At 34.8% G+C, this 16,577-nt stretch overlaps 1 protein-coding gene across 2 annotated transcripts in view; it reads right to left on the reverse strand.

The window, feature by feature from the left end:
- The window catches only part of RAVER2 (ribonucleoprotein, PTB binding 2), an 82,940-nt gene that overhangs the window by 27,027 nt on the left and 39,336 nt on the right, over positions 1-16,577 (reverse strand). Inside the window, exons 6-9 of one of the 2 annotated variants that reach the window (XM_036447422.2) lie at positions 12,112-12,197; positions 9,563-9,667; positions 9,289-9,400; positions 6,223-6,491 (exon numbers count right to left, since the gene is read on the reverse strand). In XM_036447422.2, coding sequence (XP_036303315.1) covers positions 6,223-6,491; positions 9,289-9,400; positions 9,563-9,667; positions 12,112-12,197 — 572 coding nt within the window. The remainder of the gene's footprint in view (positions 1-6,222; positions 6,492-9,288; positions 9,401-9,562; positions 9,668-12,111; positions 12,198-16,577) is intronic. The other variant, XM_036447423.2, reaches the window with a different exon arrangement.

Consider the following 16,577-nt stretch of genomic DNA (forward strand, 5'->3'; position numbering starts at 1 on the left):
GGTTCAATAATCCCAATTAATATTCCGACTTTTTTGCAGAAAATGAAAAACCCATCCTAAGTGTCATATGGAATATTAAGGGACTGCCCAAAAGTTGCTGGAAGGTGAAAAAGAAACAAGAATAGAGGTCCCCACTTTATGATTTCAAAACTTACTACAAAGCTATAGTAATCTTAACAGTGTGGTACTGGCATAAAAACAGACACACAAGTGAATGGAATAGAATAGAGATCCCAGAAATAAATCCCCACATATGCACATGGTTAAATGATTTTTAACAAGTGTCAAGATTATTCAATGGGGAATGGACAGTCTTTTCACAAAAATACTGAGAAACTTGGATATCCACATGTAAAAGAATGAAGTAGATCCTTATCTAACACCTATATAAAAATTAACTCAAAATGGATCAGACATAAATATAAAAGCTAAAACTATAAATCTCTAAGTTAAAGCTTAGACGGAAAGCTTCATGATATTAAATTTGGCAATTATTTATTGGAAATAACACCAAAAGCATAATAAAAAAAAAAAAGTTGAGTGACAAAACTAGTCATAACAAATTTAAGAACACTGAAACAATATCAAGTAATATTCTGACCACAGGAGTATGAAGGTAGATTAACAGTAAACAGGGGAAAAAATAGAAAATTCACAGATATGTAGAAATTAAACATCACAATCCTAATGGGTTAAAGAAGAAATGAAAGGGAAATTTAAAAAAAATCTCTTGAGACAAATGAAAATGGAAAACAACATACTCAAAAGTTATGGGATGCTACAAAAGCAGTTCTAAGATAAAATTGTATTGTGGTAAATGCCTATATGAAGAAAAAAAATAAACCTACCTTTGCACCTCAACGGATTAGAAAAAGCCCAAAATTAACCAAAATAAGGAAATATTATTTACTAGAGTTGAAATAAATAAAATAGACAAGAGAATGGAAGATCAATTGATGTTTTGAAAAGGTAAACTAAATAGACTAACGTTTAGCTAGACTAAGCAAGAGTAAAAGAAAAAGGACTCAAAATTATAAATGAAAGAGAAGACATTATAGCTGATACCACAGAAATACAAAGGATCATAATAGACTATTATCAAGAAACATATGCCAACAAATTGGATAAACTACAAGAAATGGATAATTTTTTGGAAACATTCTACAAAGATTGAATCAAAGAAATTTGAACATACCAATAATGAGTAAGGATTAGTCAAAAATTTCCCAACAACCAAGAAGCAAATAGAGAGGACCCAAATAAAATCAGAAATGAAAGATGTGAACCCTATTCCAAAAAATTGGACAACATAGATGAAAAGGACATATTCTTAGAAAAATACAAGCTTCCACAACTCAATCAGGAATAAAAATTTTTTTTAAAAAAAACAACAACCCTGAATACGCCGATAACTACCAAAGAAATTGAAACAGTAATAAAAAATTTTCTGACAAACAAAAGCTCTGGTCCTGATGGCTTTACAGGGGAGTTTTGCCAAGCATTCAAAGAAGAACTGAAACCCATCCTCCTTACACTATTCCAAAAAAATTCAAGAGGAAGACAGACTTACCAGCTCTTTCTTTGAAGTCAACATTACCCTAATTCTAAAACCAGATAAAGACAACACAAAGAAAGAGAATTACAGGTCAATATGCATGATGAACATAGATGCTAAAATCCTCAACAAAATTCTAGCAAACAGGATCTAGCATTATATTAGGAAGATTATACACTGTGACCAAGTGGGATTTATTTCAGGGATGCAAGGATGGTACAATATCCACAAATTAATGTGATACATCACATACATAAATTGAGAGACAAAAATCACACAATCATATCAATTGATGCAGAAAAAGCATTTGATAAAATCCAACACCTTTTATTGATAAAAACTCTCTGCAAAGTAGTAATAAAGGGGTCATACCTCAAAATAATAAAAGCCTTATATGACAAACCTACAGCCAACATCATACCCAATCAAAAACTAAATTCATTTCCCTTAAGAATAAGAACAAGACAAGGATGCCCACTTTCATCACTCCTGTTTGATATAGTACTAGAAGTGCTAGCCATAGCAATCAGACAAGAAGAAATAAAAGGCATCCAAATTGGAAAAGAAGAAGTAAAACTCATTATTCACAGATGACATGATACTGTACATAGAAAAACCCAAAGACTCCATAAAAAAACTACTAGATTTAATAAATGAATTCAGCAATGTAGCAAGATACAAAATTAACACCCAGAAACCTATAGCTTTTTTATACACCAATAATGAACTCACAGAAAGAGAAATGGAAAAAAAAATCCCATTTACCATTACATCAAAGAATTAAGATACCTAGGAATAAACTTAACTAAGGAGATAAAAGACCTGTACACTGAAAACTACAAGCACAATAAAAAAAGAGATAGAGGAAGAGCATACCATGTTCATGGATTAGTAGAATCAACACCATTAAAGTCACTTGGGGGAAAAAGAAAACATGCAATACTTTAAACAATAAAAATAACTAAATTAATTTAAAAATAAATAAATTCCCAACAATGAAAAGCTCAGGACCAAATGGCTTATTTGGTGAATTCTACCAAACATTTAAATAAGAATTAATGCCAATGCTTCAGAAACTCTTCCATAAACACTTTCTAATTTATTTTACAAGGCCAGCACTGCCCTCATTCCGAAACTAGACAAGGACACTACAAAAAAAAAATTTAGGCCAATATCTCTGATGAATATAGGTGCAAAAATCCTAATCAAAATATTAGCAACCCTAAACAAAATATAAGCAACCTGAATTCAACAACCCATTAAAAGAATTATGCACCATAATTCACTGAAATTTAACCTTGGGATGTAAGAATGGTTCAACATATACAAATCAATAAATGTGATACATCACATTAAACATAATAAAGGAAAATAAACATATAGTGGTTTCGATAGATACAGAAAACACGTTAGTAAAAATTGAACATCCTTTCATAATAAAAGCTACAAATAGACATCAAGATAATAAGAGCCATACATAAAAGACATCCCCACAGAGAACATCATATTCAATGGTGAAAAGCTGAACATTTTTCCTTTGAGATCAGGAATAAGACACTTGAATAAATGGATGCTCATTTTATTCAACAGAGTACTGGCAGGCCTAGTCAGAGAGCAATCAGGCAAGAAAAAAGATAAAAAGGCATTCAAATCAGAAAGGAAGAAGTTAAATAATCTCTTTATATCGGTGGCATTTCTATATATTGTTCAATATACTAACAATATACTATTAATAAATTATTTTTAATTAAGAAAAATCTCGCCGAAACCGGTTTGGCTCAGTGGTAGAGCGTCGGTCTGTGGACTGGTGGGTCCCGGGTTCGATTCCAGTCAGGGGCATGTATTGCGGGCACATCCCCAGTAGGGGGTGTGCAAGAGGCAGCTGGTCGATGTTTCTCTCTCATCAACGTTTCTAGCTCTCTGTCTCTCTCCCTTCCTCTCTGTAAAAATCAATAAAATATATAAAAAAAGAAAAATCTCATTTACAATATCATCAAGAATAATAAAATATTTAGGAATAAATTTAACTAAGAAGGTGAAAGATCTGTACACTGAAAAGCGTAAGACATTGATAAAAGAAATAAAAAACAATACAACTGGAAAGATAGCCTTCTTAACAGAATATCATGGAAGAAATATTGATAGTATTTTTTTATTAAATTATTATCTCTGTACATATACCATTGTCCTCTCCCCTCCCATACATGCCCTTCCTCCCCAGTTTTGTGTCCATTGGTTGTACTTATATGCATGTATACAAGTTCTTCCGTTGATCTCTTATCTTCCTCAGATCTCCCTCCCCTCCCCGCTGTAATTTGACAGTCTGCTTGTTGCTTTACTGTCTTTACATCTATCTTTTGGTTCATCAGTGTATAAAGAAATAGTATTTTTTGAATGTCCATACTACCACCTGGCTGGTGTAGCTCAAAGGTTGAGCACTGACCCAGGAAACTAAAGGCCATTGGTTAGATTCTGGTCAGGGCATATGCCTGGGTTGCAGGCTTGGTCCCATGCAAGGGGGGGGGGGGGGGGGGGGAGGCAAGAGGGGGCGGGGGAAGGGGGCGCGCGCATAGAGGGCGCGCGCAGGAGGCAGCTGATCGATGAAGTTTCTCTCTCATGGAAGTTTCTCTCTCTCTATCCCTCTCCCTTCCTCTCTCTCTAAAAAAATAAATTAAAATACTTTTTTTTTTTGGGGGGGGGGGAATGTCTGTACTACCCAAAGCAACCTATTAATACAAATTTCATAAATTCCAGTCAAAATTTCAATGGCAGTTTTTACAGTAATCCTATATTTGTATGGAACCCCAAAACCCCCAAGGGGCCTGGGATATCTTGAGAAAGAACACATCTGGAGGCCTATGGCCAATCAAGCAGGCTGGCAGGGGCTGAGGGCGGGGGGACAGGGGCTGAGGCGGAGGGACATTGCTGAGGGCGGTTGGCTGACTGGCCCCACTTCCAATCGGGGTGTTGGGGGCAATCCGGGTCCAGGCTGGCCAGGGGCAGGGGACAATCAGGGCCCAGATCAGGCAGGTCAGCTGCCATAGTGCATGTCATAGCCACCAGTCGTTCTGGTCATTCTGAATCGCTGGACTTTTATAAAGATTTGAATATAGCCAACTAGGTAATGTTCTCATATTCTCCTTATAGCCCGAGTTTTACATCATTTGCAAACCAAAAGGAATTTTAGAGTATAAATAAAGTAAAAATTAAATATATTGTATTCTTCCCACCAATTTATAAATGTCAGCGGTTTATAACCATTAAAATGACTGTGGCACTAGTCAGTTTGGCTTAGTGCAGTGATCTGCAAACTGTGGCTCTTGAGCCACATGCGTCTCTTTGACCCCTTGAGTGTGGCTCTTCCACAAAATACCACGTGTGGGTGCACATATACAGTGAGATTGAAACTTCATGGCCCATGCGCAGAAGTCAGTTTTCGGCTCTCAAAAGAAATTTCAATCGTTGTACTGTTGATATTTGGTTCTGCTGACTAATGAGTTTGCTGACCACTGGCTTAGTGGATACAATGTTGGCCTGCGACCAAAGGGTCCCAGGTTCAATTCCGATCAAGGGTAGGTACCTGGGTTGCAGGCTCCTCCTGGGCCCTGGTGAGGGATTGGGGGGAGGAAGGGGGGGGTGGGAAGGGTGAGGGGATTCGTGCAGGAGGCAACCAATTGATTTGTTTCACTCACACTGATGTTTCTCTGTCTTTCCCTCTTTCTTCCACTCTCCCTAAAAAGTCAATGGAAAAATATCCTTGGGTGAGGATTAACAACAACAACAAAATTTACTGGGTAAAACTTCCACAATTAAAACAGAGTTTAGATTCTTTCAGACAAACCAAAGTGTAATAACTGACTGACATCTTTAATAAAATAAAACTGATTCTTGCTCTAAATATTAAAATAATACCTGAACTAACTACACAATACATTTAAAATAGAAAAAATGAGTATATCTCAAAGAGCTGCTCTATTATTTACTTACAAAGTCTTATAAACATCACTATATAATTAATAAATATGAATGACATCATAAGGTTTTCAAAACTACAAAATTTGAACTTAATTTATATTTTATTTTTTAATATCAAATATCTATGTAAACCATGCATATCTCAAACTTTTTAAAGGCAAAAATTTATAGTACAAAATTTATATATAGATTATCTTACAGTAACAGACTTAAAAACCTCATTTTACACAAATTAAAATAATTTTATTTACTAACAAACTGGCAAGTAATTAAGCATAGTTCCAAACATCAGCTGATATCACTTATCAAAAGATGGATTTTTGTTTATAGTAAGTTTCTTTTAAGAGTCCAATATTTCTTCTATTTTGAGAAGTGTACACTATAAAAAAGCCATCATGTCTTTGATATATATTAGCAATGATCTAGTTTGTAATCGATATTTCATACTTTACATTAACTTCCTTTGAAATAAAAAATAGTTAAGATTGCTTTGATATTTCATAAATTATATCACCTGTAAAATAAGCAAAAATTAGAATATTATGGAATTAGAATAATCTCATTTAAGATAAAATTTAAAAGAACATCTATATACATATACAATTTATATAATGCACATGTACTTGTAGCATACACCTGCATTGTTTGTGTAGGTGTGTGTATGCGTATGCACACACACAGAGTTTTCTTACCCCTGAACTCATCTCTGTGCTTTTTGGCTGACTCTGCTGTTGCTTATGGTGTCCTGCCAGCAAACCTCCAGCAGTAAGGTTCGGAAAGCTCTGAAGATAAGCCTGTGACCCTGAGAAATTTCCTTCTGCTATTCCCACGGAGGCTGGCTGTTTCTCCTGAGTATTCCCAAGCCCTGGCCCAGCTTGTCCAGCAATGTGCTGATTTGCAAAGAACGGCAATAAGCCCATTCCAGCTGTTAGAGTTGTTTGAGTTGGAATCAGATTAGATGCTGTAGGGAACCACAAATGCCAAAAACTTTTGGTTAGACAAGCCTTATTCATAACAGTCCTTTTGATTTTGTTAAATGATAGGCAAAATGCAAACAAACATCGTTTAACCTATTAGAGAACAGTTACATTCCAAAGGGGTGGTTAGAAGTTGTAAATTAGCAGGTTCCTAGGAAAACAAAAACCTATAACAGGAATCATGCATTTCCTAACAACTTCCAATATAGTCTCAAGAATATTATATATTTTAAGTCTAAGTTTTAACTGTGTATTTTAAAATCTGAGTGCAAAATGGATGCACTTTTTGGCATTTGAGTGGCATCAGTGCCTTTTTTTTTTTTTTTTTTTTAAAGCCCAATCATTGTAATTTTCCTGCTTGTATATCTGACGGAATAATCAGTCTTCGGTTTAAAAAGTTCTCTGACTCTTGAACATTGGTAAAATTAGATTAACTCCAACAATAAATTTGGTCAGCTTTCTTTACCAGCTCATCTCTTCCCTGCTCTCCAGTTCAATGTCTTCACACTAGCAACCTGAATCGCGCATGGTTGGAGTGTCTACACACAGGAATCACAAAGCCTACAAACCAAGATGTTTTTACTCTGGAGAACTGGTTTTTAACATCAGCACACCACTATTTAAAACACATCAATATTTGTGAATAGATCACCAAATTTAACATGAAAGCTTTACATTTTTATTTATAGGGCATAACAAGAAATTCTGGGAGAGAAAAAATTGGAAGTTTTAATGGGCAAATTTTGAACCATTCCACTTTTTAAAAAAATTTATAGATTAAAATTAGATGAAAAGAGCTAATTTTGATAACTACTTTAATTCAAATTTATAATTTACAAACTCACTAAACAAATTTCTTAAATTATATTCAGTATTATGTACTTAAGAGATGGTTTTATCTCTTAGTGATATATTTATTTCAACAATGTATTTCCAGTGTTCTTAATACAGCACATGCAAAAGAAAATAGCTTATTATTTAATCCAACACAACTAATAAACATTTGCATAAGCTTTTAGGCATACAGAATTTATTTTTTAGGACAGATCCCATCAAACAATAAAAATTTCTAAACTTATGTAATGGTTTACCTTTTGCCCAGTCAATACTAACAGTCAGAATTGATTGAGTTATCTGATCATCTGATTTGCTGGTTTAATGTACAAGATATATAGGTTAACCATATATATTTTAATTTTATTAATGGTGGCCCTTTTCCTCCCAGTGTCTTTCAAAATCATATTCAAGTAAGAAATCACATTAATCATCATGTTCCTATTTTTCTTTTAATAAGAACTGCACACATTATTTTTCTTCTAATACTAATATGGAGGTCACATTTAAAAAATGATATCCTATATAATAAAGCCTAATACAGGCAGACCTCGGGTTACGTCGGACTTGATGTGTGTTATTCATGGTTACATCATCCTCTCCCATTTATTTATTTTTTTAAAAAGTTCCGTCAATTCAACATATGTACATGTGTGCTTTATGTTTTTTTATTATTTATTTACCACAAGTAAAGGTAAGGAATTATCTTTATTTATTTATTTATTTATTTACTATTTCACTTCATTAATGTATGTGCTCCATGTGAGTGACGAAGGTGCTTATGTAGGTGGGTTCTGATTTATGGCAAAAATCACGTATATTGTGCCATAGGAACGGATCTCCAACATAACCCAAGGACCTACTGTATGCTAAGTGTCCAGTTGTCCATTCAACCAATCAAAGGGTAATATGCTAATGATATGCTAAGGCTGCTCAATCACTTGCACTAACCACCAGGGGGCAGATAGTCAAATGGTCAACCAGATGCTATGATGTGCACTGACCACCAGGGGACACTCTGACGGGTAGGTCAGCTTGCTGCTGGGGTCCATCTGATTGGGACTGAGCTACACAGGGCAAACATACCTTGGAGCCCTCCCCCAGTCCCGCCCTAGCTGGCCAACCTCCTGCATCCCTCCACGGCCCTGATCGTGTACCAGTGGGGTCTCTTGGCCTGGCCTGAGCCCTCTCACAATCCAGGACCCCTTGGGGGATATCGGAGAGCTGGTTTCAGCCCAATCCCGCAGGCCAGGCAGAGGAACCCCACTGGTGCAGGAATTCGTGCACCCGGCCTTTAGTAAGTAAGTAAACAAACTTTAAATTAACAAACACCAGCTATCCTCTATATAAAAAAGCTAATATGCAAATCGACCAGACGGCAAAATAACCGGTGGACATGCACTGACCACCAGGGGGCAGGCACTAAATGCAGGAGATGCCTCTAGTGGTCAGTGCACTCACACAGGGGTAGCACCGCTCATCCAGAAGCTGGGTTCACAGCTGGCGAGCGCAGCAGGGGTGGTGCAGGCCGGGCTGAGGGGACCCCCTTCCCCCCGTGTGCACGAATTTCATGCACCAGGCCTCTAGTTTCTTTATAAAAGCTAAGGGTTTCTTATCCAGGCAGAAGTTCAATGAATGCCTGCGTGCTGTGTTGTCAGCCCAGTGGACACTCTCAAACGGACCTGTGTTATTGCCTCTCGTTGCTGCAAACCTTTACCGAATGTTAAAGCTTATCCCACAGGGACAGTCTTATCTTGGCACAGAAGCAAGTCCATCAGTAACATCAATAATTTTCCAGTATTAAAAACAGAAAAGCCAAAAGGGCCCTGGAAGTTTTAAATGACTAAAAACTCAAATTTGACCTTCCTGTAAAAAGTAGGATATAGATAAATTATCTTTAGATCTCAAATCTGTTGACTGACTTTTCAGTAAGTACACATCATTTACTTTTATGTGCTTCTCCATGATGACCCAACTCTGTTTTCAAGGGAAGTGCTGACCCTATTCCTACTGCGGCCTGAAGCACCATCACGGGGGGATCTCCAAGCAAGCCTGGTTTCTGCAAAAGAAGAAAAGAAAGTAAGACCTTTGCCAGTGGCAGCAGGATATAACTGAATTAAGAGGCTACACAAGTGAAAAATTCAATCTGACCAATAGCTTGATTACAGAAAAAAAAAAAAAAAAAGAACTCATTGCAAAGAAAAAATAATTCCATACTTACATTATTAGTATGAATATTCTCAAACTTCATTAATTGTTGCTGGGCCAGTGATATTTGGGAGAGATTCTGAAGGAATAAATTAGAAGCATTACCCATAATTGAGCTCTGTGAAAAACGTAAAACATTAAGTTAGTTTAATTTTTAAAAGCTGCTGTGTATAACCTAATTCACATGGTTCAATTCTCTAGCTGATCTTTGTATCTCACATTCTAACTGCAGGCAACAGCAATTAATTCTTGTAAAGATAGTCAAGATGTGACTTTAATGTCAGCATCATTCAATCATTTATTTATTAATTTAATCATCCAACAAAAGCGTATTACTGAGCACTTCCTACATGTCAGTCACTGTGCTCCATGGTGAGAAATACAACATTACGATCTGCCCTCACGGATCTAATTGTTCCCTGCAGACATAAGGCATTAACTAATTATAAAAACATAAATACAAATGGTAATGGGCATATGAAGAGAAAATACAGGGAGCTGTGAGAACAGACAGTGAGGGAACTGAGTGAGACTGTTAAATTCAAAGGTTTTCCTGAGGAACTATGGCGCAGAGATTGGAAGGCCACAGGGAATAACTAGGCGAAATCTAAGAATGACGCTGCAGTGGCGAGCATTCCAGGCAGAAGGAGCAGCAGGAGCAAAGACCTCGGGAGAGGGAACAGGGCCCTCTGAGGACCACAGCAGGCCACTGTAGCTGAGACAGCGATGCCCTGAGCATGGCAGGCAGGTGAGCCCAGCTTGGACAGGACTCCAAGGCAAAATCAAGCATTTTGATGTTTATTCTAAAATAAAGAGGATATTGTCTATTCTCTGAATACCCTTCTTGTATCAGTCTTCACACCTTATTATAATAAATATTTTAAAACAGGGGCAATGAATATGCGTTCAATGCTACAGCCTCAATGGTCAGCAGAGCATCCAGTACATGTGAGATTCTCATTAAAACACGTTGAGTAAATTAATGAACAAAGACCCTTTAATGTACAAGGTTCTAGGTTAGAGTATAAGAATAAAACATAAAAGTAGGCCTTTCCCTTAAAAAGCCAGGCATAGGACCGGACATTCATTCACCCCATCTATAACTGGGCTCCTATATAGATGCAGCCTTAATGCTACCAGAAATTAATGTTCATTTCCAGTATGATGGTTATATATACAAACACGTTTTAAAATACTTATCTGAAAAGGTAAAACTAATTTTTACTTTAATATATGAGTTATTTTTATAACATCAATTAAAATTTAAGAATAAGAGTTACTGTCCATTCATTTGTTGTTTTTCTTTCTGTAAATACTCTTTCGAGTTCAGACCACCAAAGAGGACTTGTTTTGAGCTGCAGTCATGCACCACACAATAAGCTGGTCAATGATGGACCAAACATACGCCAGTGGTAGGAAATCACAGCTCCATGCCCTAAGACCTTCCAGTGGAAAAGATGTGGAGGTGAAAGGCAGTGATATGGGTGATCCTGAGCAAATGTGTGTTCATGTCTTAGTTTTTAACAAAAAAATTTAAAAGTAAAAATAATAAATTTTTAAAATAAAAAAATAGCTTACAGAATAACAATATAAAGAGAAGTATTTTTGTTTAAATGTATAATGTGTGTTTTAAGCTAAATGTTTTTACGAGAGTTGAAAAGTTAAAAAAATTTAAGCTTATAAAGTAAAAAAATTAAAGATTTACTTATTATTCTCTAACAAATTAAAATATTAAACTTTTATGTTAACATATTGCTTATGTTAACATGAAAGCAAAAAAAAAGATTTACTTATTATTGAAAAATAATTTTTATAAATTTAATGTAGCCTGAGTGAACAGTGTTTGTAAAGACTATGCTGTGTACAGTAATGTCCTCAGCCTTCACCACTCACTCACTGATTCGCCCAAGCAATTTCCATTCCTGCCAGTGCCCAAAACAGGTGTACCAACACAGGTGAGTTCATACATAATGAAATCGCCCAACTATGCATTTCTTGGAACACATCCCCCTATTGTTAATAAATGAATGACTGTACTGATTTAGTACATTTAGAAAAATGTACCACACAAAATAATACCCTTCCTTTCTTAATGCCTTAAAAATAGAAATCCATAAATATATAGTAACTATGCTGCTTTGATTAGCTTAATTTGATCTGATGGTCTCATTATGTTTTTGTATTTATTGTTTTAATCCTCACCCGAGAATATTTTTTTCTATTGTTTTTCAGAGACAATGGAAAGAAGGGATGCAAAGAGGGAAGAGAGGGAGTGAGGAAGTGTGAGAGAGAAACATCAACTGGTTGCTTGACTGGGGGGCAGGGAGGGAACCCACAACCCAGGTATGTGCCCTTGACCGGGATTTGAACCCTCAACCCTTCAGTGCATGGGCCAACATTTTAACCACTAACCAGCACCGACCATGGCTAAATTATGTTTTTACGTACCTATAGTTATAAGTATTTTTTAAAATACTTATTTAACTTGAGAACTTTGTTAAGAACAAATAAAATATTCACTACAAATTTTTGATGTTTCAATATTCAATGCCGTTTATATACCTGATGTGCTTTAGTCAAATGTAAAAATGCAGGGGAGATGGATGGATTCATCAGATGTGGCAAGCTGTGAGGTGTTCCAAGAACTGCTTTAAGAAAATAAAAATAAAAATTTAACTTTATGATATATATGGAATTTAAAAATAAATAAAACAAACTTCAAAAAGGATAAATGAATATTTCTTTAAACTTTTGACACATTAATTGAAGTTCACTTATATACTGACCTTCTGATTGCACAAAAAGGACAGGATTCTTCCCATGTGATATTTAGAATTCGCACACCTTCTGTCATAATGGTAAATCACCAAACCTACCCTTTCTTTTCTCTAGTGCTTTAGTGCAACAAAACCAATTCCACCTTTTAACAGGTATACTACTAGTTGAATCCATGCTATTTGGTCAGTGTTTTTGTTAGGTTTGGGGATATTTTGGCAAGGAGTGGGAGGAAAGGACTTAATACAAACCTGTCTTTGAAAACTATACAGGACAATTGTGAAGAAAATATATATACTGAAAAATATTTACATAATAAAGTCAAAAGAAACAAAAGTACTGTGCACAGTGATAAAAGAAATAAATGATAACCATACTCTATCAAATTTGTCTAAAACACAAATGCCAGAGTACACATCAGGAGATGTTTTTCACAATGAACAACATAAATGAAGCAATATTATTTATATTATTATTATAAAGCACCTGGGAATAGTCATAATATACACATTTCTCTAGCAATACAACAATTAGAATTAGTGGAGGTCAGATGTAAAAAGCACTTCGAAAAGCATATAATCCAATCACAAAAAACATTTGGAACTTTCATATATAACATCCCTACAAGTTCATCCCTTGCTTTAAAAACCGTTTCAAAATTTCATTACTTGCAGAGGCAGCCCATTACATTTTTGAAAAAAATGACCATTAGAAAATGCTTTCTTTAGAATGAGCTAATTTCAATATAGGCAGTGGGAAGGTTAGATCATTAGGACGAGTTGCTGAAGGAAAGACACTGTTTATTAGAAAAGATGGATAAAAAATGGTCATTTCATAGAGATAAAGAAATCAGTTCATTCAGAGGATGAAACAAGCTTAAACGTCTCTACACCAAATATCAAAGGTTCAAAATATATAAAGCAAAAAATTCTAGAACAGGAAAAGTAGGCAATACCACAATTATAGTTAGAAATTAAAAACTACTTCCTTTTTTTCAGAGAGTCACTGTATTTTGTTATAAGACAGTAAAATATATTTCACAGCTTTTAGTGAAAACAGTATTTCTCAGTTTAAAACAAGAACTAGAATCAAAACACTGAAAATGTCCACAATCTCACATCTAGTTGCTTTTACCCTAAACTATTGGCTAGGCCTCCCACTATGTTCCATCCTTCCCTCATAGAATAAGTTAACAGAAAATTAGTAAAAATATGAGATCTGAGCAGCACGATTGTTACCATAGTTAGCTAAATATTAATAAGAATAAAGCAAGAGGGATTGGACATTGCTAAACCTAATGGGCTGAGACACTGAGCCTGTTTGCTTTACCAGGAAGCTGTAGCTTTACAACCCTCCCTTCCCCCATGTAGAAGGCTCTCCACCAATATGCACAAAGGATTATAACACAACATGACCAAGTGAGGTTCACTGTAGGAAGGAAAGGTTGGTTTAATATTAAAAAATCAGTTAATGTATTTCATCATGTCAATAGACAACAACAACAACAAAACTCAACCCTAGACATCATTTCAACTAGCAGAAAAAAGAAATGGGTAAATTCTAGCAATTATCATGATATAATTTCTCAGCAATAGAGGAATAAAAGGTAGTTTTCGGCTTGGAAAACAAAACCTGTGGGGAAACACACACACAATAGCTTACATAATACCTAATAATAAAACAAGAATGCTTTCTTTGTAAGATGAGGAACAAGACAAGAATGTCCACTCTTACCAGTTGAATGCACAAATTATGCTGAAATTTCTACCTATTCCATTAAAACAAGGGGAAAAAAATAAAAGGTGTAGATATTAGAAATGAAGAAGTAAAACTATGTTAATCTGTAGATGACATGATTGTCTATATAGAAAATCCTTAGAAAAAAACATACTAGAAATAATAAGGTTGCAAGATACAAGATAAATATACAAAATCAACTCAACTTGCATATGCTAGCAAAAAGCAATAGGAAATTGAAGTTTAAAAAGTAATCTTATTTAAAATTATAGAAAAAATATAAAATCCTATGGAAAAACCTGACAAAATAAGTGTGAGATTTGTACCCTGAAAAAAAAAAAATTTGAGAGAAATGAAAAAAGAGCTAAATAAATTCAGATATATATATACACACACACACACACACACACACACACACACACACACAATATTTATGGCTTGGCTTCAAATTTGTCAATTCTGCCCATTCAACTCAGTATCAATCAAATTCCAGCAGATAATTGTTCTTAGAAATTGACAGGCTGGTTATAAAATGTATATGTAACTGTAAAGTATCTCAACTAGACAAAAGAAATGGAAAAAGAAGAATAAAGTTGGAGGACTTACTTTAACTGATTTTGAGGCTTATTATAAAGTTACACTTATCAAAACAAAGTACTATTGATATAAAGAAGACATTTAGGTCAATGCAATATAATACAGAGTCCAGAAGAAGAGACACAGATACAGAGCCAATTGATTTTTGAAAAAGGTATAAAAAAATTTAGTGGAAAAGGATAATCTTTTTAAACAAATGATGTTGAACAACTGTAAAGAAAATTAACCTGTACTCTTACCTCACACCATAAGCAAAAATTAACTCAAAATGGATAATAGATCTAAAGGTAAGAGGTAAAATTATAGAACTTCTTGAAAAAAACACGGACTTTGAATTTGGCAGATTTATTAAAAATGACACAAGAAGTACCAACTGTAAAAGAAAAATATAATACACTGATACAAGATGCTTTATCTTTCCTGAATACCAAGAAGCTTTTCATACATTCTCCATTAGTCTGGCAATGTTTTTAAGTGAGGTACATTTAATCATCTTCCCTTGCCACTCTACACAAAGAATTATTTCACCATGCTTGGTGAAATAATTTCTCTATCAGTGTAATGTTAAAATATCTTAGTTAAAACTGTGAAAGTACAGCTAAAATAAAGAAGCATAATCTCATATGCCCATATATCCATGTGAGAAGAAAGCAGAGTAGAGAATATATAGTCTTAGATTAAAAACAAAAACAAATAATGTTGGAGAGGAGTTACTAAAAATAGTCCAGAGTCCAAAGGTGTGAACAACACTTTCAAAAAGACCCAAGAGGGTGACATACTTCTTTGAACACTAATATAATCTCGGAATGCAATAATAGAAATTCAATGTCCTTTGTGCTGATCAGATCTCATCTATAGGACAGGTCCATGTCTGTGAACACCAGATTTCAGGACAACCCAGAAACTCGGGGCTTTACCTACCATGTTTCCCCAAAAATAAGACATCCTCCAAAAATAAGACCTGCTTACAGGTTTCCTTCTGAGTGAAATATAAGGCATCCCCCTCAAAATGAGGCCCCTCCTAGGCTTTGTCTCAGAATGCTATTGCTAAACATGAGAGATTTGGTCCACTGATTCTGAAAGAAATGTAGTCACAAGAAATTCACCAGGAAATTCAGGAATTGGATTGTTATGATGATGTTCCAGGAGATGATAACATGATTGTCATTGAATAAATGAGTAAATTCTTGATACTATAGGATTCATAGTTTATCTGGTTTGTGTTGACAACTACCGTACTACAGTACCATATACAGGTAATAAATTTCCTTTATTTTCATTTAACAATAAATGTGTACTGTATTCTTCTTCATGGAAAAATAAGACATCCCCTGAAAATAAGACCTAGCACATCTTTGGGAGCAAAAACTAATATAAGACACTGTCTTATTTTCGGGGAAACAGGGTACTTGCAGAGAGCATCTAGAGAGCATACCCTGACATATTGTGGAAGGTCAAATATAGAATTGTAGTCTCCAAAGAGGTATAAGAGGTGTAAAAAAAAAAATTAGAACCATTACTTATGTTTAATTTCTTCTTAAAAATTAAATTAAGTTTAAGATGTCTTTCTATATGGGTTGACAAGAGTGCATTTCTATATTTGACATGTATATGATATATATAATGTATATATTGGGGCTCTGTTCAAAATTTATTTCACTGATAGGGGTCCATAATCCAAAAGTAAATATATAAAAGAAGACCATTGGTCTGGAGAATAGAAGACAGGAAAAAACAAAGATGACTAAGATTTCATGTTACTTGTCTTCAAATATTAGAAGGCTTATCTTACGGAAAAATTGATTTATTCTGTGTCTTTTCACAGGGAAAACTAGAATAAGTGACTAAAGGATGTGGGATTTACCATCTAATATAAAAAACAAAACAAAACAAAAAAAAACCTTCTAGTAATTAAATTT

The sequence above is a fragment of the Pipistrellus kuhlii genome, unplaced genomic scaffold (assembly GCF_014108245.1).
Source record: "Pipistrellus kuhlii isolate mPipKuh1 unplaced genomic scaffold, mPipKuh1.p scaffold_m20_p_2, whole genome shotgun sequence".
Classification (NCBI taxonomy): domain Eukaryota; kingdom Metazoa; phylum Chordata; class Mammalia; order Chiroptera; family Vespertilionidae; genus Pipistrellus; species Pipistrellus kuhlii.